Source organism: Leopardus geoffroyi, chromosome C2, assembly GCF_018350155.1.
Source record: "Leopardus geoffroyi isolate Oge1 chromosome C2, O.geoffroyi_Oge1_pat1.0, whole genome shotgun sequence".
NCBI classification, from domain to species: domain Eukaryota; kingdom Metazoa; phylum Chordata; class Mammalia; order Carnivora; family Felidae; genus Leopardus; species Leopardus geoffroyi.
The window spans coordinates 93,511,034-93,537,058 of NC_059333.1; the positions used below are offsets into that span (position 1 = coordinate 93,511,034).

Below are 26,025 nucleotides of genomic sequence, written 5' to 3' on the forward strand. Positions count from 1 at the left end.
AACTCAGGCAACAACAGATGTTGGCAAGGATGCGGAGAAAGAGGATCTCTTTTGCACTGTTGGTGGGAATGCAGACTGGTGCAGCCAGTCTGGAAAACAGTATGGAAGTTCCTTAAGGAATTAAAAATAGAACTGCCCTATGACTCAGTAATTGCACTACTAGGTATTTATCCAAGAGATACAGGTGTGCTGTTTCAAAGGGACACCTGCACCCCCATGTTTATAGCAGCACTATCAATGATAGCCAAAGTATGGAAAGAGCCCAAATGTCCAATGGTCGATGAATAGATAAAGATGTGGTATATATATACATATACATATATGTGTATATAGATGTATATGTATATATGTATATGTATATACATATGTATATATATGTATATATATGTATATGTTTATATATATGTATATATATGTATATGTATATATATGTATATATATATGTATATATATACCAAATCTTTATCTATTCTAGATATCTTCTATATCTATATCTATCTATATCTATCTATATCTATCTATCTATATCTATCTATCTATATCTATATATATATATATATCTATATCTATCTATCTATATCTATCTATCTATCTATCTATCTATATCTATCTATATCTATCTATCTATCTATACACACACACACACACACACACACACACACACACACACAATGGAGTATTACTCAGCAATCAAAAAGAATGAAATCTTGCCATTTGCAACTACATGGATGGAACTAGAGGGTATTATGCTAAGCGAAATTAGAGAAAGACAAAAATCATATGACTTCACTCATATGAGGACTTTAAGATGTAAAACAGATGAACATAAGGGAAGGGAAGCAAAAATAATATAAAAACAGGGAGGGGGACAAAACAGAGAACAAACTGAGGGTTACTGGAAGGGTTGTGGGAGGGAGGATGGGCTAAATGGGTAAGGGCCATTAAGAAATCTACTCCTGAAATCATTGTTGCACTATATGCTAACTAATTTGGATGTAAATTTAAAAAATAAAAGTAAAAAAAAAAAACTATTCCCAAGAAATTACAACTTAAATCAAGATCCAACTTGGAGTTATATCTCACAAGCTTACATTTGACAATATTGAACTTCACCAGAGCTTTGTGCTCATAAAAAATAGCGTTAGTAAAGAAATCCCCACCCATTTGTTTTCCTGAGAAATGGCTAATCCACAGAGGATGCCCGGCTCCTCCACATTTCAAGATTAGACCTAGTCTAAAAAGTGGAGACTGTTTCTCAGTGACTCAGATAAGCCCCATCTTCATCCTTTCTTATCATTCTCATAAGACCCTGGATGACTCAGGCCCTCTTAATTTTCTTTGAGGTGATTCTTATTAGTGAACATTCTAACAATTACAATAGCCTGTTTAAGAAAATCTCCTTAACTGCCAGGTGCATTTTATCTTTGAGAGTTTGGTACTGTGACTCAGATGAGATTGATCCTCTCCTTTGGATCCCTGCTTACTCCATCCTTGTAAATGGGTCTTCTTGGAGACCTTTGCATTCTGTTCCTGATGGGTGGTCTGGGCTCTCCTAGGGTCTCTGATATCATACTAAGGATTTGATTTTGATTTAGAGTACTCACTTGATTTCTGGTGCCACTCCTTTGATTTCATGGTCTGACCACTTGGTGATTTCTGTAAATGGATTGATGGTTCATAGAGATCTTATTTCTTTTGAGTGAAAGACAATAAAAAATCTATTTTGTGAAGAAAAAATAAAAATAAATAAAAATTTTAAAAAAGGACATTAGGCAGTTCTTCTCTTCCAGAAATTAAGGTGTCTTTTAAAGTGACAGTATTAATTTTTTAAAGTTTATTTATTTATTTATTTATTTAGAGAGAGAGAGAGAGAGAGAGCGAGAGAGCAAGCACAAGCAAGGGAGGGGCAGAGAGAAGGAGAGACAGAATCCCAAGCGGACTCTGCACCATTGGCAGCAGGGCAGAGACTGATGCAGGGCTCAAACTCACAAACTATGAGATCATGAACTAAGCCAAGATGAAGAGGCCAGTGTTTAACTGCCTGGGCCACCCAGGCACCACTAAAGTGACGATAATTGAAACAATTTGTGCTGCATAGAACAAATTGTAAGATACAAAGAACACATAGAACAAGTGTAAGATACAAAGTGCAGCCATGGATCCAACTTAGTGCATGTAAACTTAGTATGTAATAGAGGTGGCATATCAATCACTGAGAGAAAGATAAATTATTTGACAAGTGAATTGAGACACTTCAAATAATCACCAGAAGAGACTTACATTCTGGATTTACAACAATATTATGACCTTAGGACTTAATAAAACAAGTGCAGATGCATGCATGCACACAAATCAAATTATGTGAACTTTAATATAAAAGATTAATTCCAAAGCACTCACAAATGCAAATCATAAAAAGCATAAGATATACCACAGCCAACAAATTGATAAAGAAAATATGCCTTTATCTATTATAATATTTATTATTTTACATGATCTCATTCTGTTAGAATAGTGCTAGTCAATTGAATGAGCAATCATGGCCTGTTACTAACACTCCCTCCATTCTTCTGACCAAAATTCAATGAGTTCTATAATTTAATATTTAACATGATCTTGTTTTTTTGTTTTTTTTGTTTGTTTGTTTACCAAAAGCCCTATCAACATAGCTAAATCAGAGTCATTTCTTTGGTAATAAAATCAGACCATCAGCACAGAGTTCTTCCCTCTCTGATTAGAATTGCAGGGATGTTGGGCTTTTTGTTGGTTTATATGTTTTTTCACTTTAACGCCAGTCAGATTGTCCATTTTGGTCCTAGACTGCCTCCTCAATAATTATGAGAGCCAAAAATAATAAATTGCCAAAAATAATATCTCATCTCAAATTTCTAAACATTCTTTTATGATTATAACTCCACCACTCAGGGTAGACTGGGTCCAGATCTTCTTTGGGTCTATCAGGTAAAGCTGTGATTCACATGGTACAGTGTGAGGTGATGTTATTGTTAAAAGAAACCATTCCAGTCTACCAATAGTGATTTCTAAGCTCATGTTCTCTACTTGTATTTTTTCAACATCAGAAAGAGGACTTGTAATTACAAACAATTTTTTTTAATCTATCATTTTTCTAAAGTCACACTGAAACAATTCCTAGGTTGTTTACCTCATCAAACCTCACTATCCATGAAAATCTTCTTCTCCACCTACATCCCAAACTATTTTTGATGACTCTTCCTCTCCTTCCTCCCTCTTTTACTAAACCTTTCCCTCATTACTTCTCTTGCCCCCCACACTCCATCCTTCTCTCAGGTCTGCACTTTTGTCAAACGAATTTGTCTGACAAAGCAAGATTCTTAGAGAATAGCTCAGCAATGCCAGAACACTACATCATGGGCAATGAGATGTCAAAAGCTAGAAACATCCATTCAGTAAGGATTTTGTCCCATCACATTTGTAGGAACTTAGTAAAAATGCACAAGTGAATGAATGATTACAAAGAGAGAGGGAAGAATTAGCTATAATGTGGAAGAAAAAATTCTATTTAGTCAGAAGACCTAGGCCCTTGACAGAACTCTGATCTTATTCCCTCTGATCTACATTTACAAAATTACTTTTACAAGAATAAAATGCATAAACATACCTTGTAACTGTACTCTTTTTCTGAATTAGCATAAGTTATTAGTATTCAGTACTGATATGGAATGAATTCATGTAATAGTTTTTAAATTTCCAACACTTCAATCAGAAATCACCAAAGGAAATGATCTGTGTTCTTGGGGTTTAATGCATTCATTTGTACAAATTGTTAATCATAGGGTAAAGTAAAACTTCGCTAACTTAGGCCCCTCTAATTCAGAAATCATCATACAAAAAGCCATCTGTGTAATATGAAGTACTGTGGCTAGGGACAGGAAACACAATAAACCTGAAACTTTCTTCCACTAATTTATTGTGTATGATTTAGAAAGGTCCCATAACCTCCCTGGTTTCTGTTAACTTGTGTTTAAAGTGAGCTAAATTATTCAATCAAGCCATCTTATCATCATATAATTCTATGATTCTACATGGGCCAAATAGATGTTTCTTTTCTACTTTATTCTGTCTAGAAGCAATGGATCTGGGAAAGGAATTATTTTTGTTGGCATGTTTTTTTAATCTGGACATGACTAGGCTTCAGGGATCACATGAATTCGCTAAATTTGGGCACTTATGTTGTGTGCATTTTTCTGGGTAGAGGTACACAGCTTACATGTGATTCTCAAAAAGCTCTGTGAACTTCTCAAAAAAGATTAAAAACCACTTACTTCAATAATGAATTAATGCCAAGTGATTCACATTTAACTTGTAAAAAACAGGCTCACAAGAAGTTTAATAATACTGTGTTGGTTCTATTACACTCTGTATCCCACATCAGTAACACAACACACTCTGTTACTATAAGCTACATTTCAAACTTCCATTAATAGCTCTGTCCCCACTTGGTGATGGGCCATGGACTACATCTGTCTAGTTCATCTCATTATATCAAATACCTTGAACGGTGCTTAGCTCTCAGTGAATCAAAGAAGTGAAATGTCTGCCAGTTTATCTCTAGGGGAGAAGATAGCTGGGGAATGATCATCTTTTCTTCTGGGCATGGACTGAGATTCCAGAACTCAGATGATGGAAAAATAAGCAAGTAAAGATAGATAATCTTATCCTCAAGCCAAGCCTTGTAATTTCAATAAAGAAGAAATGGAAACCCAAAATGAGTAAGGGCTAACCAAAAGTGGCAAGGTCAAGACTCAAGTCCTTAACCAATGGTACATGATTCCTTTTATGCCACTACATTGTCCAGCTGAAGGAAGACACAGAACCTAATTATTTTTTTAGTACAAATAAACATGTCACCCAAATTCCAGTTCCTTTCTTTTAACTGAAATTCAATAACTAACTCCTCCATTATAAATACACATTACCATAAATAACCTCTGATTTTTACCTGATTTATTAACATTAAAAAATAAAATAACATGTCTTATTGTAATATAAGTTGTATTCAAATTTTTTGTCACTGTCATATCTACAGAAGATACTAGGTGCTATAAATAAAATTGCTTTTATCATGCAAACTTAATTAGTTTTCAACTTGTTTATTTGTCTTAACTGACAGTTACAGGAGGAAAAGGATTTCATTCATTAGTATCTTTTAAAATATATAGTACATAAAATTGAATACATGTTATTTCGTTCCTATACACTTCTGGTAATTGACCTTTAAAACCTAATAACATTTACGTTTCTTTTTATCTTTTTACAGGAGTATTGTTTTAAACCCAGCTTATTTCCGAAATCATCTTCGCCAGGCAACAGTGTTTAGATGTCTGGAGAGATATTCAGAAGCTGCTCGGTATGTTTGCTATAACTTTTGTGAAGATTTATTTCAAGTTAAATTAATTTTATTCTCAGCTTCTGGTAATAGCATAATAGAACTTTCCATTTCTCTCATGGAGCATGATTTTACCAGAATTATTGTCTTATAAACGTCAAACCAACAATTATTGACTATCTTTTTCTTTAATTAAAGCCATTCTATGTTCATAACTCTTTGTAAAATTCAAACTTTCCAGCCATGAGGTCACTGATGATGATGGGAAAACTTCCAGGGAAGACTAGAAATGAACTTGACCTCTGCTCTCAAGTAGGTTCCTGGTCCTTGTCATAATGACACAATTCTGTAACTCTCTCTTTCTTGAGTTCTGGAAATGAAATCCAACCACATGAAAAAGACCTCAGGAGTGCTCTTTCTAGAGGACATGGTATCAGTTATAACGCCAAGGGTTGTTAGAGCTGTCCCAACATTTTGCCTCCTAGACCCCAATATGTTTTATAAAAATCTAACAAAACAGATTTTAATATTCTCATCCCCAGAACGTAGACTTATGGCAAAAAAAAAATTGCAAGAATTATGCAACAGCTTCGGTGTCACACTCGAAATTCCTTCTCACCTATGACAACCAAGGCATTTTCCCTTCTCAGATCAAGCTCATCATATTAGACTCCTCTTCCCTTTGATGAATTTTCGTCATCTCCTGAGGTATAGCTACCTGTTATTTCTTACTTGTCGACTGTAGTATTCCAAGAATTTAGCAAGAAAATCTGAGTGGTTTCTACATTTAACTCCAAGCACAACTCCTAGGGAGATATCTGCAGTAATAGGATGAGAAACCTAGGTTGCTGGTAGTTATTGTCTTTAGAACCTTTAAAAATAACACTTTCTTGGAAAGTGAAGTTTAAGGAATTTAAATGGATAATAAAATGGTTCCAAAAAATTAATACCATAAAGTTGACATGAATTCCGTATTGTATAAGAAGGTCCTAGGAGTTACCAAAACTGAATTAAGTGATGGATATGGAAGGCAGAATTAATCCCAACTATACTGACTTTGCAGTCAAACAACTAATATGCCACAACATCTATTTACCTGTGTGTTAATGTGTGTTTTAAAAAATGAAAATAGATCTTTATCTATCAATCTTTTTTTACATTCTATTTTTCCTTATACTTTTCTCTAATGTATTCCATCGAATGTGCTCACTTATGACTTCTTCCTAAATTTATTTTCTCCACTGACTTGCCTCTGTGACTTTCTTTCCACCCACATACTTTTCCTAACTATGTGAATGAGAGAGAATTTTAGGAGGTGATGGTAAGCTTCCTTCTGTCCCATACTTTAAAAAAAAAAAAAAAGTCCCTAGCTACAAATGAAACTAATAGGTTCAGCATAAACAGATACCACTATCTGTAAAATGATTTTTTGTTTGTTTTTTTTTTTTTTCTGAGACACCTGTGTGGCTCAGTCAGTTAAGTGTCTGGCTCTTGATTTTGACTCAGGTCATGATCTCAGGGTTCATGAGTTTAGCCCCGCATCGGGTTCTTCAGTGATGGCAGGGAACTTGCTTGAGATTGTCTCTCTATCTCTACCTCTGCCACTCCCTGTTCATGCGCTTGCTCTCTCTCTTTCTCTCTCTCTCTCCCTCTCAAAATAAGTAAAATAATCATTAAAAAAAATTTAATAGATTTTGCTAAGAGGTGGTTTATTAATGTGTGTTCTGAATCTAATCAAAAGATCAATAGAAGGGTCGCCTGGGTGGCTCAGTCAGTTGAGCGTCCCACTTCGGCTCAGGTCATGACCTCGCAGTTTGTGAGTTCAAGCCCTGTGTCGGGCTCTATGCTGACAGCTCAGAGCCTGGAGCCTGCTTCGGATTCTGTGTCTCCCTCTCTCTGCCCCTTCCCCGCTCATGCTCTGTCTCTCTCTATCTCTCAAAAATGAATAAACGTTTTAAAAAAATTTTTTTTAAACAAAACAAACAAAAAAGATCAATAGAAGAAGGCTAGATGCAACTTCAGAACTAGATTTCAACTAGTAAAAAACGGCTAATGGTGTTCTCCGAGCCAGCTGGTACAGACTCTAGAAAGTCAATTGTTAAATATTCTGGAATTTGGGGAGAGCCAGTTATAAAAGTAGAGGAGAAATTAGCAATGCTGGGAGAATTTACACTGTGGAAATTGGCAAATGCTACAAATCCTGGATTTTTTGGCTTGGGTGAGAGCCAGATTTCCAGCATATCATAGACTATAGCTTAATTGTACCAAGCGTGATTGAGTTAAAGTTATGACAAAAAATCTTTATGGGTCCTAAAATAAACAAACAATGAGAACTTGAAAATTAGGAATTTGTCGGTATTTGCCATGTAAAATTGGAACTGAATATCCATTGTCCTTGATATGTATATCCCTGCAGTGGAATATCTGTTTAATATCATGGGATTACTGACCTGACAATATTCCTTGAGGAAATTCCTGATAATTGTTGGAACTATGCTGGCATAGACTTTCCTACAGAGAAGCAGATACAATTAATTTCAGATACATGTGTCTGTCATCTTGGTTTTCTTTGGAATTATAGTTCTCAATATACAGTATTACTCATTATGTTTTCCCCAAGGGAAAGAATGCTACGCACCATGAACATAAATATCATATAGTCCCTTAGCAATTAGATTTTTACTATAAAACAATAAGTACAAATCAATATATAGAAAATTCATGTTTATCAATTAAATTCTTGGAGATAGTTTAGTTCAGTCCTCTTACAAGAATATTATATTAAAATTCACTGGAAAAGCCAACACATCAAAGTTATTTCCTCTAAAATGCCAAGTAGTCATGTTTCTGAAATTGAAAGACACTTACCAAATAAAAAAAAAAAAGGCCATTACTATGTGACTTTGGAAATTTTAAAACCATAATTCACAGTGCAGTGGATTATCTCTTTCTGATTCAAGTTAGAATATTTATAACCAGTCCCTAGAAATTGGGCCAGCTAAGGTTTTCTGAGCCTAACCAGCTCCTCTGAGAAAGGAATACCTAGTGAATAGGCCAGAAAAGATCTCCAGGGCAGCCTCATAAAAGCCCAGATTCTCAACCAGAGAGACTAGAAAAAATGCTATAACCTGTTGAATGGAAGGTATTAGTCAACTTTACAACAATGAACAAGAATATATAGATGATAGAAAATGAATAAAAATAGGGATATTTTATTTTGGTTTAGGTTCTACAGGGATGCTGGTCATCCTTGAGCAGACAACTGGCACTGGTTAACTGATGAAAGCACATTTTCAAACCATAAATCTAAATTGAGATTGCTGTAACTCCTCAAGAAACAGCCAACCTGTGAAGCTTTACCTGAAGTAACAAGTACCCTAGCTCTTTAATACCTCTGTTTCAATGCAATGAAAGTACATATGTTGAAGTAGAATGTCCTTGCTCAAATCTGTCTTTTCTCCCCCAGCACACACACACACACACACACACACACACACACACACACACATCATTTGGCACTACCTTCATAAGAAAGATGGTAAGACAAGAAAAATATGCTGAGATGTGAAACAAAAGTAAAGACTATTTTGTGAAGAGAACTAATGACTTTAAAAAAAAAATTTTTTATGTTTATTTATTTTTGAGAGAGACAGAGACAGAATGCAAGTGGGTTAGGGGCAGAGAGAGGAGACACAGAATCCAAAGCAGGCTCCAGGCTCTGAGCTGTCAGCACAGAGCCCGATGTGGAGCTCGAACTCACAAGCTGTGAGATCATGACCTGAGCCCAAGTCAGATGCTAAACCAACTGAGCCTCCCAGGCGCCCTGGCAACTAATGACTTTTGATAATATGAATGGCATGTCTTTTATTTCTGTTTGCTCAATGACTTTCACAGAGTTTGGCATATACCAAGCATTGGTTCAGGGTTTACAAATTAAATTAGCCAGTTTTGAGTTTATGATTAAGAACCATTTAGCTGCAGCAGTAAGGAGATGTTACATGAAATTTTTAGTACAACCCTGGTATAAAGATAAATATGAGAGTGTGCACATAATAGCTAAGTTATGGTAACAGTATCATGCCTTCTATAGTTAAGATCTATAAGGCAAAAAAAAAAAAAAAAAGATACTACACAGAATATTTAGTTAAGACCATGCTGTGTAGGAGGAAGCAAACAGAAGGTAATACCAAAGGGGAAAGTACAACCAAAGCTTCTATCCATCATTAAGGAGGAGTTAGTTGTGTATTTATACATATATGAACTAGATGAGGGATACTAGAGCAGTAATAATACATTTAAATGCTCACAAATGGCAGGCTTATGGTGTGTGAAGGAAGCCAATAATAAGATAAAAGGGTTGTTGTATTACAGACAACTAGAGACCACAATCTACAATGGCCATATAACTTATCTTTTAAACTTGTTAGTGAAAATGGGCACTATTAAGAAATACCAGGAAAACAGGCATAAAATAGGACTGCTATGAGCACACTGGCCATCTGGTCGCCTACCACAGCCCTTCTGGAGGGAGTGGCCATATTCAAGTCCAGCTAATGTTGCTATAATCAAATGTAGGTTCAGTGTTGCAGATTTTTGAGTCTTCAAGAAATAATATTTTTCAGAACTTGGCAAGAAGAAATTTCTTAAATTTTAAATGCCAATTATTTCAAGTTTTTCAAATACTGTGTCATCTTTAAAAAACTGAAGTAGTTCCATAAAAATGTAACTCACTGATTTGTTGCAACAAATCTTGTCTGTTCTACCTTTTATTTATAATATTATTATTTAATAATACATTATACATAATACTATGAGAAATCGATTAGATAATAAAATATGTACCTTTGCCCTTCTTAAAGTAATACACAAGCAATATGTTCCTGTTAATCCAAATCAAAACACAGTACTTTAAGATAAATTAATTCATGGCTACCATGATAAGCCAGATAGTAGAGTTAGTAGAAAGGGAGTAGGTGAGTTTCTGGAGACCCAGCAAATGATTTGGGGGTTTGGTTTTATTGTTATTTTGTTATGAAAGCTAATCTTACTGGAAATTGGAAATGATGCATATATAAATCACAAACTTCCAAAGAAAAGAGTGATCCAAAAGTAAATTTAAGTGTTTGTTCAGAAATCTAGTAACATAAAACAGTGGTATTGCTGTTGATAAGCAATCACTCTGGAGTAGTACTACAATAGCAAGCAGGAAGATACTGTGTCAGCTGTTTTAGTGTCATAGAACTCTGTGATTTTAAATGAGATTATTATGTATCTTGAAAGGGAGGAGAATATACTGACAGGTAGATTCAAGACAAGTGATTCTGAAGAGATGATAGTAGTGTTGGGAGTTTATTTCATCTTAGTTCTTATTCAATTGGAAGTGTAAAATCCATTCAAACATCATGCAAGATGCTAAAAATACATCACAGATTTTTTTGGTTAAAATAAGTTCTCATTTATGCCTTCAAATAGTATAAATGAAGTGTGTAGGCTAATTTTTATCCTTAAACTGGCCATATGCCTGAAGAGCTTTCTCTTTCTTTATTGGAGACAGTTTGCCTTTGCCAGAACAGCTTTAGTGTAGGCTAGCATTAGTCAGTCCTATGTGACATATACTTGTGTGTTCGAAGATGGACGTGATCATTCTACCATTAAGTGATTTTCCCTTTTCCTAGGTATGAGAAAACTGTGTGACCCCTAAGCATGGTAAAATGTTGCTTCTTCATGTATGATTTCCAAAACAGACACTAATAAAGACAAATTTAGTCATTTCACATAGCCTAGGTTAAATATCTGATTATAACTCACGCAATTTGTAGTGTTTGTGATTTTAAGGGAAAAAGAAGGTTGAAATATACTAAAACTTCAAGTGTATAACCACCTTTTAAGTCTTAGGGATTTAAAATTACAGACTCATAAATGTCTAAACTTACAACAAATGTACTAATCTTAAGGTTCAATGATATGCAGTGGCTTAAAAATAATTGTCCTTCTGAAAACTATAGAAAGCTTATGAAAGAAATTGGAGAAGACACACAAAAAAATGGAAAAATATTCCATGCTCCTGGATAGGAAGAACGAATATTGTTAAAATATCAATACTATCCAAGGCAATCTACATATTCAAGCAATACCTATTAAAATAACACCAGCATTCTTCACAGAGCTAGAACAAACAATCCTAAAATTTGTATGGAACCAGAAAAGATCCTGAATAGCCAAAGCAATCTTGAAAAAGAAAACCAAAGCTGGAGGCATCACAATCCCGGACTTCAAGCTATACTACAAAGCTGTAATCAAGACAGTATGGTACTGGCACAAAAACAGACACTCAGATCAATGGAACAGAATAGAGAACCCAGAAATGGACCCACAAACGTATGGCCAACTAATAGTTGACAAAGCAGGAAAGAATATTCAGTGGAATAAAGACAGTCTTTTCAGCAAGTGGTGCTGGGAAAACTGGACAGCGACATGCAGGAAAATGAACCTGGGCCACTTTCTTACACCCTCCACAAAAATAAACTCAAAATGGATGAAAGACCTAAATGTAAGACAGGAAGCCATCAAAATCCTCGAGGAGAAAGCAGGCAAAAACATCTTTGACCTCAGCTGCAGCAACTTCTTACTCAACACATCTCCGGAGGCAAGGGAAACAAAAGCAAACATCAACTATTGGGACCTCATCAAAACAAAAACCTTCTGCACATCAAAGGAGACAATCAGCAAAACCAAAAGGCAACTGACAGAATGGGAGAAGATATTTGCAAATGACATATAAGATAAAGGCTTAGTATCCAAAATGTATAAGAACTTACCAAACTCAACACCCAAAAAACAAATAATCCAGTGAAGAAATGGGCAAAAGACATGAATAGACACTTCTCCAAAGAAGACATCCAGATGGCCACTGACACATGAAAAACATCCCTCATCATCAGGGAAATACAAATTAAAACCACAATGAGATACCACCTCACACGTGTCAGAATGGCTAACATGAACAACTCAGGCAACAACAGATGTTGGCAAGGATGTGGAGAAAGAGGATCTCTTTTGCACTGTTGGTGGGAATGCAGACTGGTGCAGCCAGTCTGGAAAACAGTATGGAAGTTCCTTAAGGAATTAAAAATAGAACTGCCCTATGACTCAGTAATTGCACTACTAGGTATTTATCCAAGAGATACAGGTGTGCTGTTTCAAAGGGACACCTGCACCCCCATGTTTATAGCAGCACTATCAATGATAGCCAAAGTATGGAAAGAGCCCAAATGTCCATCAATGGATGAATGCATAGAGAAGATGTGGTATTATACACACACACACACACACACACACACACACACACACAATGGATTATTACTCGGCAATCAAAAAGAACAAAATCTTGCCATTTGCAACTACATGGATGGAACTATAGGGTATTATGCTAAGCGAAATTAGACAGTCAGAGAAAGACAAATATCATATGACTTCACTCATATGAGGACTTTAAGATACAAAACAAATGAACGTATGGGAAGGGAAGCAAAAATAATATAAAAACAGGGAGGGGGACAAAACAGAAGAGACTTTTAAATATAGAGAACAGAGGGTTACTGGAGGGGTTGTGGGAGGGGGGGATGATCTAAATGGGTAAGGGACATTAAGGAATCTGCTCCTGAAATCATTGTTGCACCACATGCCAACTAACTTGGATGTAAATTAAAAAAATATAAATTTTTAAGGGGCGCCTGGGTGGCGCAGTCGGTTAAGCGTCCGACTTCAGCCAGGTCACGATCTCGCGGTCCGTGAGTTCGAGCCCCGCGTCAGGCTATGGGCTGATGGCTCAGAGCCTGGAGCCTGTTTCCGATTCTGTGTCTCCCTCTCTCTCTGCCCCTCCCCCGTTCATGCTCTGTCTCTCTCTGTCCCAAAAATAAATAAACGTTGAAAAAAAAATTTAAATAAAAAAATATAAATTTTTAAAAAAGTAATTGTTGCCTTAAGAAAAGTTGAACCTTTTGGATATGACCCAAATTATAAGTAAATTATTGCAAGAATAAATTATTTTAAATACATATGGGAAAAGAAATTTAACATGGGCTATTGAAAAGGACATCCAAAAATTCATTAGAATAAAACGAACACTGGGGCGCCTGGGTGGCTCAGTTGGTTACGCATCCGACTTCGGCTCAGGTCATGATCTCACAGCTTGTGAGTTCGAACCCTGTGTTGGGCTCTGTGCTGACAGCTCAGAGCCTGGAGCCTGCTTCGGATTCTGTGTCTCCCTCTCTCTTTGCCTTTCTCCTGTTCATGCTCTGTCTCTCTCTGTCTCAAAAAATAAAGATAAACATTAAAAAAATTTTTTTTGTAAAAAAAAAAACATTGACTCTGTGAATTCTCCCATCTTGCTGATGTATGTCATGATAATTACTTTTCTTCCTCTTCTGTTTTGAATGATATGCTATGCATTTGCATTACCTATAGACATTTCTAAAATAATTTAGAAAGCTACCATTCTTAGACTGTGTGCACTCTCTGCAAATAATGGCCTGGAAAACTTGTGGAAGAATATAGAGAAAGATTTTTTTCTGTCCTATAAATCCAACCTTGCATCTTAAAAAAAAAAAAAAAAAGTGGTAGGGTAATGAAGACTACATAAGAGAGAGTGCAGAAAGGCCCTAGGATGTCATGTTGTTTTAAGTGTGAAGAAATAAAGATGTCCTCTTCTTTTCCTTTCCCTTCAAGCGGATGTTCACATGATTCCACATTTTCTACAAGAGTGGAATGTAGAAAAACAAACATAAAAAAGTTTAATGCGAAGGAACTGAAGTTTAACTCCTGAGTATTCTGTGCTATTTTATAATGTCTAAGTGTTGCCAAGTGAATTAGAGTTTAATCTGCAGATGCTAAGATTATGATAAATGGATCAAAACCCTCATGTAATCTGTAAATTGGAGATAATAATAGCATTTAAGTCACAGAGGTTATGAGGATGAACGAGACAATTTATGTAGTACGTGTTACATAATACTTGGCACATCATAAATTCTCAATAAAAAAAATATGCTATTATCATTGCTTTTGTTGTTGTTAACAATTGGAGCTTTTTGAAGATAGATGAAGCTACCTAAAGAGACAATGAGTTTCTCAAAATTGAATCCAGAACATGTTGAGCAATCATTTAGCTGAGATATTGCGCTACAAGAGACAAGTTTGCACACAATAGTATTAGATCTTGTCTCACTCTGAATCAACACATCTGTGTTTTTGGAAATCCCAGTGTTAACATAGGAGTTGAAAGGCATGATTTTGGTTGGTTTAAGGAGTTGAAAGGGGCAAGATGAACTTTTTAAAAAGTTTTGCATGTGAATATGTCATGAATTTTAGCATCCTCTTTCATTCTGAGAGATATTCCCATTATTCTTGAAGTGAGTTACAGTGGAGAGTTCCCCCAGAGTGGGCAGGTGGAAGTTCAAATTACATAAAGAGAACTGTTCAGGTCACCTGGTTTTGACTCCAGTTCTCCCTTTTTTTCCTTTCTTCATTTCTGTCAAAAATAGCAATACCCTGACAAAAGAGTAAGGTGGAAATCCTAACAGCACATAGCCAGAAACTCTCAAATTCTGCACTGCTCCACCCCCTTTTTTTTTTTTTAATACTGGCATTGGTTCATCACACTATTATGCACATAAATTGATCTTGATGCCACTAATTGTGAAAATTGCTTATAAGTCAAAAATTCTGTTTCTGTATCTATCTTCTGAATGGGGAATTGTCTACATTAGAGAATTAGAGTCAAGCCTGTGTTCCACTTCCAGGACTGCAATGACTAGCTGTGTGTGACATTGGACAAGTTAATTAAGTAACCTCTTTCAGTTTCAATTTCCTCAACCATAAAATGGAGATAATAATACTACTTTACAAAGTAAGCACAAGGACTGCATGAAATAATGAGTATAAAACACTAAACTCAGTGCCTGGCATATAGTAAACCCTCAATTAATTATTGCTGCTGCTGCCATTATCTTTGTTTTGTTGCTGTTGCTGCTGTTGCTCTAAGCTTTCAAGAATGATGTTTAAAACCCTAAAACATTCACTAAATTAATTCCTTCAAGTGTAACTTTGGTATAAATATTATATTCCTGAACTACCACCCCAGTTTACCTCAATTTTGGCAGCAATCATCTATGATCCCTTGCTCTTTGCCAAATTTTATGTCAGATGCTTGTAGTACATTATCTTTGCTCCTCACAACTCTGCGAAGAAATTATATTCTACATTTTTTAGGTGAGAAAACTTAAGCCAGAGTTTGAATGACTTGCCAAAGATCATATCATTGATAAGTAGTAAATCTGGAATTCGACTTTAATTTTATCACCAAGACCCTGACTCCTACACAAAGGATGCACTTGGTATTGTCAGACTTCATATTTACCACTTGGGTGAGTTTGAAATAGTATTGCCTCATTGTGGTATATTTCACATTTTCATTTTTTTTTATCACTAGTGAGCTTGTGCATATTTAATATATTTATTGGATAATCATGTTTCCTCTTCTGTGAAATGCCCATTTGTGTATCTATTGTTCATTTCTTATTGAATTGTCTTTTTATCCTTGAATCAGGGGGTTCTTTATGTATTCTGGGTACTAATAAATTTTAGTAATGTATGTTCCAAGAAATTCCTTCCCATTTATGGTTTATATAATCATACTTTTTGGTATCTTTTGATAAAAAATAAATCTCTATTTTTAACGTAGCTAAGTGTAGTCATATCCTTTATGATTTGCACTGCTTGAGTTTTTAAAAAATTCTCTCCTATCCCAAGCTCATCAAGATAGACTTCTATATTGTCTTCAAGAGTTTTAAAGTTTTTCTTATGCCTTTAATTTTTTGACCCAATGATAATTGTTTTTTTTATATATGATGTGAAGTAGGAGTCGATTATTATGTTTTTCCCTCAATGGATAGTTATGTTGGTATCATCTTATTAAATCCCTTTGCTACTGAACTTCAATGTTAGCTCTGTTTATATCAGTTTTCTGTATATGAATATGTCCATTTCTGGTCTCCATTCTTTTCATACATCTATTTGTCTGTTGCATTGCCAAAACCACATTATCCTACATAGAATAGTTTATAATATGTCTTCATATCTAGCAAAGGAAACGTTCCCAACTGATTCTTTTTCAGAAATATCTTGTCTATTTTAAGCCATTTGCTCTTCCACATAAACTATAGAAAGTCTGAATTTGAATTCCAAACCAGGATAATGTAGGTTCTAGTTAGGAACTCCCAAGGAAGACTTTCTTACTTTCTTTTTTGCCCTCTGCTAGGATCCAAGGCCAAGACTGACATGCTATTCCACTATTTTGCTCTGTAAGAGTTTCTCCTAATTATTTCACTGAAAGTGTTATTTTTAAGAAAAAGTTTAATCAGGTTGCCTATTCAATCTTTGCCCTGCTAAAACTTCAAGACTTGTCTACTTTTCCCCATACACATGTCCTGTTAAAAGAAAGTTACTAGGCCAATAAATACTAACTTATATCCTCAGGAAAAAAAAAACAGCTTTTTGTTTGCTTATTAAACCTTCTTTACTTATATAACACTATCTACATATTTTGTAAATGCCTATTTGTCACAAAAGCCAAGCAGATGGCACCCCCAATGGCCAAAGCTAAAACAATTGGAATAACAAAGCAAATATTGCTAGTATCAAATTATAACCCATTATATTAAATGAATGTCGAAATCTGAGCTTATGCAAATAAAAGACATAATTGAATAAGTATATGGGGGATAAAGAAAAACTCTTTATTACAGAAGAATTCCAATTAATATATGTAGAATAAATTGGAAAAAATGAATGTTAGCAAACACCACAGTAATTATCATTGCAAGCAAGATCCGCTAATGGACTTTCAGGTTACAATCCAGCATGTAAGGAACTTAGAAGTCAACTACTCCATCTTAACAACAAGTAAATAGCTGAACTAACCAAAAAATCAATAGTTCTTCTTAGATCTGTAAGAGTAGTGAGGTCACAGGGCAAGCCAGCTGTCCCAAAGTTGGAGAGACAGACAAATACAAAAATCACAACTTACTTAAGGAGAAACTTCTAAGTGGAAACATCTGTGGGAACCAGAACCAAGGTAGGAAAATCTGAATTATAATTGACAAATAGCTGAGGGCTCAACTCTTGAGAACTAAAAAATTCCACAGGAATCTGGTCACTGGGAGGCCCCTACACTTTGGGGAGTTTTCCCTCCAGGAACTCTACCAGGTTCTCACAGTGAATATGAGAGAACAATTCCTTCATACTTCCAGCGAGAGTAGAGGAAAAGAAACCATTTTGAAATATGCCAAGGCATTCGATTCTTCTTGCCCTGCCTTCAAGAGAAACTGTTTTACCAGAGCCTAACATACCTAGAGGAAGGTAAATACACAACTCCATCTTATTCTAGCCTTCTACACTGGGGGAGGGAATTACCCACTACCAGTCTCCTCTAGCTATTCCATCATACCTAAGGCAAGGGAAGAGAAGAAACTGAAAATCACTGATGAAGCTTATAGTTCCTGGCACAGGCTCACCTGACATAAATCATAGACTGAGACCTAACTGTGGACTTCAGAATACTTCCCCCTCCTCACACTTACCACTATATTCCTGAAGGTCTATTTACTGCACTTCCTTTTATCTACCACATTATGTCCACCTTTCAGTAAAAAACAAGGCATACTAAACCCAAAACAGAAGAATATACATTCTTTTCAAGTACACATGGACCATTCCCCATGATAGTTCACGTTAGTCCACAAAAGAAGTCTCAATAAATTTAAGAAGATTGACGTCACATCAAGCATCTTTTCCAACCACAACAGTATGAAACTAGAAATCAATTACGAAAAAAAAAAAAGACACTGAAGAAAACACAAACACATAGAGGTTAAACAAAGTGCTACTAAACAACCAATGAGTCAATGAAGAAATAAAAGAAGAAATACAAAAAATATCTTTAGACAAATGAAAATGGAAACAATATTCCAAAATCTTTGGGACATGGAAAAAGCAATTCTAAGAAGGTCATTCATGGTGATGCAGGACTACCTATAGAGAAACAAACAAGAAAATCTCAAATAAACAATCTACATTTACATTTAAAGGAACTAGAAAAAGAATAACAAAACAAAGCCCAAAGTTAGAAGGAAGGAAATAAAGATCAGAGTAGAAATAAATGAAGAGTCTTTAAAAAAAAAAGCAACTGATAAAGATCAATAAAACTAAGAGTTGGTTCTTTGAAAAGGTAAACAGAATTGACAGACTTGATTAGACAACCTAAAAGAAATGGATAAATTTCTAGAAACATACAATTTTCTAAGACTGAATTATGAAGAAATGGAAATTTTGAATCGACCAATTACTAGTAATAAAATAGAATCAGTAATCAAAAAAATTCCAGCAAACAAAAGTACAGGTCCATGTGTATTCTATGAGAGAGGTCCATGTGAATTCTACCAAGAATTTGAAGAGGAGTTAATGCCTGTCTTTTTCAAATTATTTTTAAATATTGGAGAGGAAAGAATACTTTCAAATTCATTTTATGAGGCCAGAATTACCTTGATACCAAAATAAGACAAAGGGACAAAATAATAATAATAATAATAATAATAATAATAATAATAATAAATAACAGGCCAATATCCCTGATGAGCATAGATCAAAAATCTTCAACAAAATATTAGCAAACCAAATTCAACAATATATTAAAAGGGTTATAAACCTGACCAAGTGAAATTCATTCCAAGGATGCAAGCATGGTTTAACATTTGCAAATCAGAGGTGCTTGGGTGGCTCAGTCAGTTGAGTGTCCCACTTCAGCTCAGGTCACGATCACGTGGTCTGTGAGTTAGAGCCTCACATCATCGGGCTATGTGCTGACAGCTCAGAGCCTGGAGCCTGCTACAAATTCTGTGTCTCCCTCTCTCTCTGTCCCTCCCCCAGCTCACACTCTGTCTCTCTCTCTCTCTCTCTCTCTCTCTCAAAAATAAATATTTTTAAAAACATTTGCATATCAATCAACATGATATACCACATTAACAAAACAAAAGATAAAATCATATAACCATATCAATAGGTGTAGAAAAAGTGTTTGACAAAATGAAATATCCATTTATGATAAAAACTCAACAAACTGGGTTTTAAGAGAACATACCACAACATTATAAAGGTGGAGTGTGACAAGCCTACTCAATGGTGAAATGCTAAAAGCTATTCCTCTAAGATCAGAAGCAAAACAAGGATGCCCCCTCTCACCACATTTATTCCACATGGTATTAGAAGTCCTAGTCCCAGCAATCACATGAGAAAAAAATAATAAAAGACATCCAAGTCAGAAAGGAAGAAGTAAAACTGTCATTATTTGCAGATGACCTGATACTATATATAGAAAACCCTAAAGACTCAAAAACAAAATCTGTTAGAACTAATAAATGACTTCAGTAAAATTGCAAGATAGAAATTAATATACAGAAATCTGTTGCATGTCTATATGCTAATAATAAACTATCAGAAATGGAATTTAAGAAAACAGTCCTATTTATAGTTGCATCAAAAAGAATAAAATACCTAGAAGTAAATTTAACTAAGAAAGTGGAAGACTTATACTCTGAAAACTATAAAACATTGATGAAAGAAATTGAAGACAACACAATAGACAAATAAATGGAAAGACAATAAATGGAAATATATACCATGCTCATGGATTGGAAGAATTAATATTGTTAAAAATGCCCATATTACCCAAAGCAACCTACCGATTCAGTGCAATCCTTATCAAAGTGCCTATGGCATTTTTCACAGAACTAGAATAAATAATCTTAAAATATGTGTGGAACCACAAAAGACCTCAAGTAGCCAAACCAATCTTAAGAAAGAATAACAAAACAAAAAGTCATGCTCCCAGATTTCAAGATATGCTACACAGATAAGTCATTAAAACACTATGATTCTGGAAAAAAACCAGACAAATGAATCAATAGATCAGAATAGAAAGCCCTGAAATAAACCCATGATTATAGATTCAATTAATCAGTAACAAAGGAAGGAAGAACAAACAATTGGAAAAACACAATCTCTTTGAAAAATGGTGTTGGGAAACTGGACCACATTCTTACACCATATACAAAAACAAACCCAAAATGGATTCAAGACTTTAATATCTAAATCCATAAAACTCCTAGAAGAAAATATAGACAGTAAGTCTTTGACATTGGTTATAGCAATTTTTTTTGGATATGTCTTCTCAGGCAAGGGCAACAAAAGCAAAAATAAGCAATAGGACTACATCAAACTAAAAGGTTTTTGCATACTAAAGGAAACCATCAACGAAACAAAAAGCCAGTTTACTAAATGGGAGAAGATACTTGCAAATGATGGAGCCAATAAGGGGTTACTTTCAGAATATATTTTAAAAATTCATTAACTCAATAACAGCAGCAACAACAACAGGAACCCAAATTTAAAAATGGGCAGAGCGGGGACCTGGTTGGCTCACACAGTTGAATGTCCAACCCTTGATTTCAGCTCAGGTCATGATTTTGGGGTCATGGGATCAAGCTCTGCGTTAGGCTCTGCACTGATTGTGGAGCCTGCTCAGGATTTTCTCTCTCTCTCTCTCTCTCTCTCTCTCTGCCCCTCCCCCACTCATGCATGCTTGCTCTCAAAATAAATAAACATTAAAAATTTTTTTTTTCAACGTTTATTTATTTTTGGGACAGAGACAGAGCATGAACAGGGGAGGGGCAGAGAGAGAGGGAGACACAGAATCGGAAACAGGCTCCAGGCTCTGAGCCATCAGCCCAGAGCCTGATGCGGGGCTCGAACTCACAGACCGCGAGATCGTGACCTGGCTGAAGTCGGATGCTTAACCGACTGCGCCACCCAGGCGGCCCAAAAATTTTTTTTAAATAAATTAAAAAAATCAAAATGGGCAGAGGATCTGAATAGACACCTTTCCAAAGAAGACATACAGATGGCCAACAGGCACATAAATAGGTGTTCAACATCATTAATCATCAGGGAACTGCAAATCAAAACCATAACGAGATACCACCTCATACCTGTCAGAATGGCTATTATCAAAGAGACAAGAAATAATACGTGTTCTTAAGGATGTGGATAAAAGAGAACCCTCTTTTGGTGGTGCACTGTTGGTGGTAAAGTAAATTGGTGCAACCACTATGGAAAATGGTATAGAGTTCCTCAAAACATTAAAAATAGCAATACCATACAATCTAGCCATTCCACTTCTGGTATTTATCTGAAGACAACAAAACACTAATTTGAAATGATACATGTACCCACCCCTATGTTCATGGCATTATTTACAATAGCCAATACAGGGAAGCAACCTAAGTGTCCATCAACAGATGATGGATAAAGAAAATATGGATGAGGGTGTATGTATATAATATATATTACATATAATGAAATATTAGCCATTTAAAAGAGTGAAATCAAGCCATTTGAGATAACACGGATGGACCAAGAGGGTATTCTGCTAAGTAAAGTAATCCAAAGAGAAAGACAAATACCATATAATTTCACTTATATGTGGAATCTAAAAAACAAAACACATGAACAAACCATAGATATAGAGAAAAAACTGGTGTGGGCAGAGAGGCAGGGAATAGAGGAATGAGGAAAATAAGTAGAGCAAATTTAGAGGTACAACTTCCAGTTATAAAATAAATAAGTCATGGGAATGTGATATACAGCATAGGGAACACAGTCAATAATATTGTAATAACTTTGTATGGTGATAGATGGTAACTAGACCTATCATGGTGATTCTTTTATAATGTATAAAAGTATCAAATCACTATGTTGTACACCTAAAACTAATATAAAATTGTATGTCCATTATAATTCAATAAGAAAAAAAATTATCTCCTTCAAATATTTATCAGTTGAAAAGGGAAGCCTAGTCACTTTATGGTGGAAATAAATGAGCAAATACCACTGTAATCAAGTGATTAAGGTTAATATCACCAGTAATAAAACACCTACATTATGTACCCCCCGTTAGTATGCAATGAGGACACCACATCACTTCTATAGTATTCTTGCCTAAAATGCATAATTTCAATCTAATCATGAAAAAACATCATAAAAACTTAATTTGGGAAACATTCTACATAATAACCAATTAGTTCTCATTAAAAACATCAAGGCCATGAAAGACAAACAAAGAATGAGGAAATGTCAAAGATTGGAAGACACTAATGATACACAACTAAATGTATTGTGGGATCCTTGATTGAATCCTGGAACAGAAAAGTGACATTAAGGAAAAAACTGGTAAAACTTAGAAAAATCTGTAGTTTAGTTAGTAGCAATGTACCAATAATCATTTCCTAGTTTATTCACTATTCTTTGGCTTTGTCAGTTGTCGAGATTAGAGGAAGCTAGGGGGAATCTAGGTAGAATGATACATTATTTTTGCAATTTTGCTGTAAATTTCAAATTATCTCAAAACAAAAACTTTTGAGAAACTTGTTTTTTTATGTTTGTTTTCAGTCCATCTTGTTTGAAAGTATCAACTTTACTAGGTAGTGTTTCTCTGATCATCTCATCCACCATATTCTTAAATTTGAGACTTAACATTTTAAAGACATTTTTATCATATTTCACTCCCAGCCTATTTTGGGATATCCTTTGCCTGCTATAATTTAAGAACATGTTCTTTTTCTACATATTATATCTCCTACAGATTCCATCTTAATTTTAGCTTCTGGAGCTTACTTTGATATTCTTTTATACTCTTCTTTAATTACCTGAGTCATAAAATCTGGTACTGACACTATTAGAATTGGGGCTAGACCATCAGGATCTGCAGTTCAGTTCTATCATTTACAATCGCATTGGCCTTAGCAAGACCTTTGGCCTCTGTGGAATGAGAATTATATAGGACCCAGTCTCATCTCTCTAAAAGTTGTTGAGAATCAACTGTCTTCCTTCCCCTGGATTCCCTGACATCATACTCTCTGGATTTTTTCCTACCTCTTAACTTTTTCTTCCCAATCTCTTATTCATCAACCCACTACTTAAAAATTACTGTTTCCAAAGGGTCAATCCACTCTTAAATCCCCTCTGCTGGTTTTAACTAATCAATCTACTAATGATTCCAAAATTTATGCCTACATTCTCAGATCTTGTTGCCAACCTCCACATTTATATATTCAAGCACCTTCTGGATATTCCCACTTTACTGTATTATAAACATCTCAACCAAAACATATGTTCTAAACTGAACTCTGTTGCTCTCAAAAACTTAACTCTCCAGTATCTTAATTATCTAACATAATGGATTGATTAATTAAATAGTGGAATTGCCCACAGAATACAATGCAACCATTTTAATTACTGTTACAGATGCAAATTTACTAATGTGGAAGCTATCCTCACCATATTGGTTATTTTAAAAAGCAGGTTAAAAAGCAATATGTGAAGAAAAAAAAAGCAATGTGTGTAGTATGCTCTATTTACAGAGCAAATTTGAATACATCTCTCTCCAGACTAATTACTTTAAATGACTCTCCATAATCTACAAAATAAATCCTGGCAAAAAAAATTAAAAGGTCTCTTGTAATTAAGACCCTGTTTGTCTCTCTGTCACTCTGGCCTCCTTTACACACACACACACACACACACACACACACACACACACACACATTTCAATACTGAAATATTACCCGAGCACAGCATGCTATTTCACGCTTATACACATTTGCATATCTTCTGCTCAGAATAGCTTTTCCCCCTGATTATCTCTGAAGCCCGTTGGGGGCCCACCTCCTCTGGGAAGGTTTCCCTAACTCTGCTTTCTCCCAAATAAGATTAATTACTTTTTTTCCATATTATTTCTATGCCTTGTCTTTATACCTACTAGTGCATATTCCATGTCACAATTATGTCCTTAAATGTAAGTTTATCTTAAAATACCAAGGGTTTCTTGAAGATGGGGAACTGATTAATTCACCCTTTTCACCTTCACTTTCTATCTTCAGGACTCAATCACATTAGTCACAGTATAAATATTTGTGGAAGTGAAATTAGAATGCATATGAAAGCACATAATATACCACAGATGGAGTGCTCTGAAATGAAAGATAGTATTTTTCTATTTAAATTCACTGAACAGATTCTTCAAAAGGGGACTCCTCACCTAAATTAATGTAATCTGGGTGTCAAAATCTTGAATCTGATGATGAAGTAGGTAAAATCCCCTTAAGTCAGGTATCTATTAAAAGAAATACAGAATTAAAGGGGAGCTCCTTTTTCCAGAACTTCATAAAAGTCAACAAAAGGATTTATTGGGAATAATTGGATCCAGGCTCTGTAATGAGAACTTCATGATTTTTGCTCTACATATTACATGACTTGAATTTTTCCAAGCCTTATCAACCTGTGAACACAAATCATATTATAATAATGGAAACAACTCCATATACCTGCAAAATACAAGATTTTACCTCTCCCCCAACTGACTTGGGATTTCTGGGATCTGACTCAGATACACTCCAGAAAAGGGTAGAGTGGAATAGCATGATATGAAGAGGTTGATTTTTAATGTTAGCATGTAAGGCACGTACATGGTTTTGTATATACAACCTATGTACAAATATGCTCACAAAATACATTTAATGTTTATTGTAATGTTCAGCATATAATTCCATAGGGATATTACATTCAGAAACTCTCACTCAAGAATTTCTCTACTTGGAATATTTTGGCAAATTAATGAAGATTCTCTTGTGGTGGCCCTTCCTGTTGGCTGTCATCGTTCTCTCTTCCATAGATGACTTTACCAGTTCATCTAACTCATCCTTGGCCCGGAGTTAATTATCAAAGTTCTTCCTATAAGGTGCGGACGACCCACTTTCCTGGCAGATGTTTGGTTTCTTTGCTATTGATCAGGGAAATCCTTAACATCTTTCTCACATTTAAAAAATACGTTTAAAACTAGCAATGAGTATTGCTGATTTGACTGACTCCATTCATTGCCTGTGGGCTTAAGTTTATTGAATAAAATGGCAAGCTGGCACAGGGTATTACTTAAAATTTCATCTTTGCTATTGTTTTTACATCAATATTCTTGAATCCTACTCGATTAAAGGCATGTCTGCTATGACCTTGCTGTTACTGGGGGGTTTTTGTTTGTTTTCTTTTTAATTTTTTTTAATGTTTTTGTTTATTTCTGAAGGGGGGGCAGAGAGAGAGAGGGAGACAAAGAATCCGAAGCAGGCTCCAGGCTCCCAGCTGTCAGCTCTTGGCTCTGTGTGTCAGCACAGAGCCCAACAAAGGGCTCAAACCCATGAACTGAGCAGAAGTATGATGCTACTGAGCCACCCAGGTGCCCCATTGTTACTGGGTTTTATATCAGTCTTCAGTCTTGGGGTTCCTCACCAAGGAACTGGGAACAAGCCCCAACCCCAAGGGCAAAGGGAATCCCCTCTCTGCTAGTGTAGTCTGCAGACTCTTAGGGATCTCATAAGATTCTTTTCCTAGGTTTGTTGTGTTATAAATGTTAATTGCTCAAAAGACTATCTTTGAGTCATGAGTCTATACCAACTGATTTCTGTGAAAGATTTTGCTTTCCTCAAATAAATTCTGTA

The 26,025-nt window shown here is 35.3% G+C and overlaps 1 protein-coding gene across 3 annotated transcripts in view; it reads left to right on the forward strand.

The window, feature by feature from the left end:
- SPATA16 (spermatogenesis associated 16) overlaps positions 1-26,025 on the forward strand; it is a 245,472-nt gene that overhangs the window by 116,509 nt on the left and 102,938 nt on the right. For all 3 annotated transcript variants that reach the window (XM_045502947.1, XM_045502948.1, XM_045502946.1), the window contains exon 4: positions 5,300-5,389. In XM_045502947.1, the coding sequence (XP_045358903.1) occupies positions 5,300-5,389 (90 nt within the window). The remainder of the gene's footprint in view (positions 1-5,299; positions 5,390-26,025) is intronic.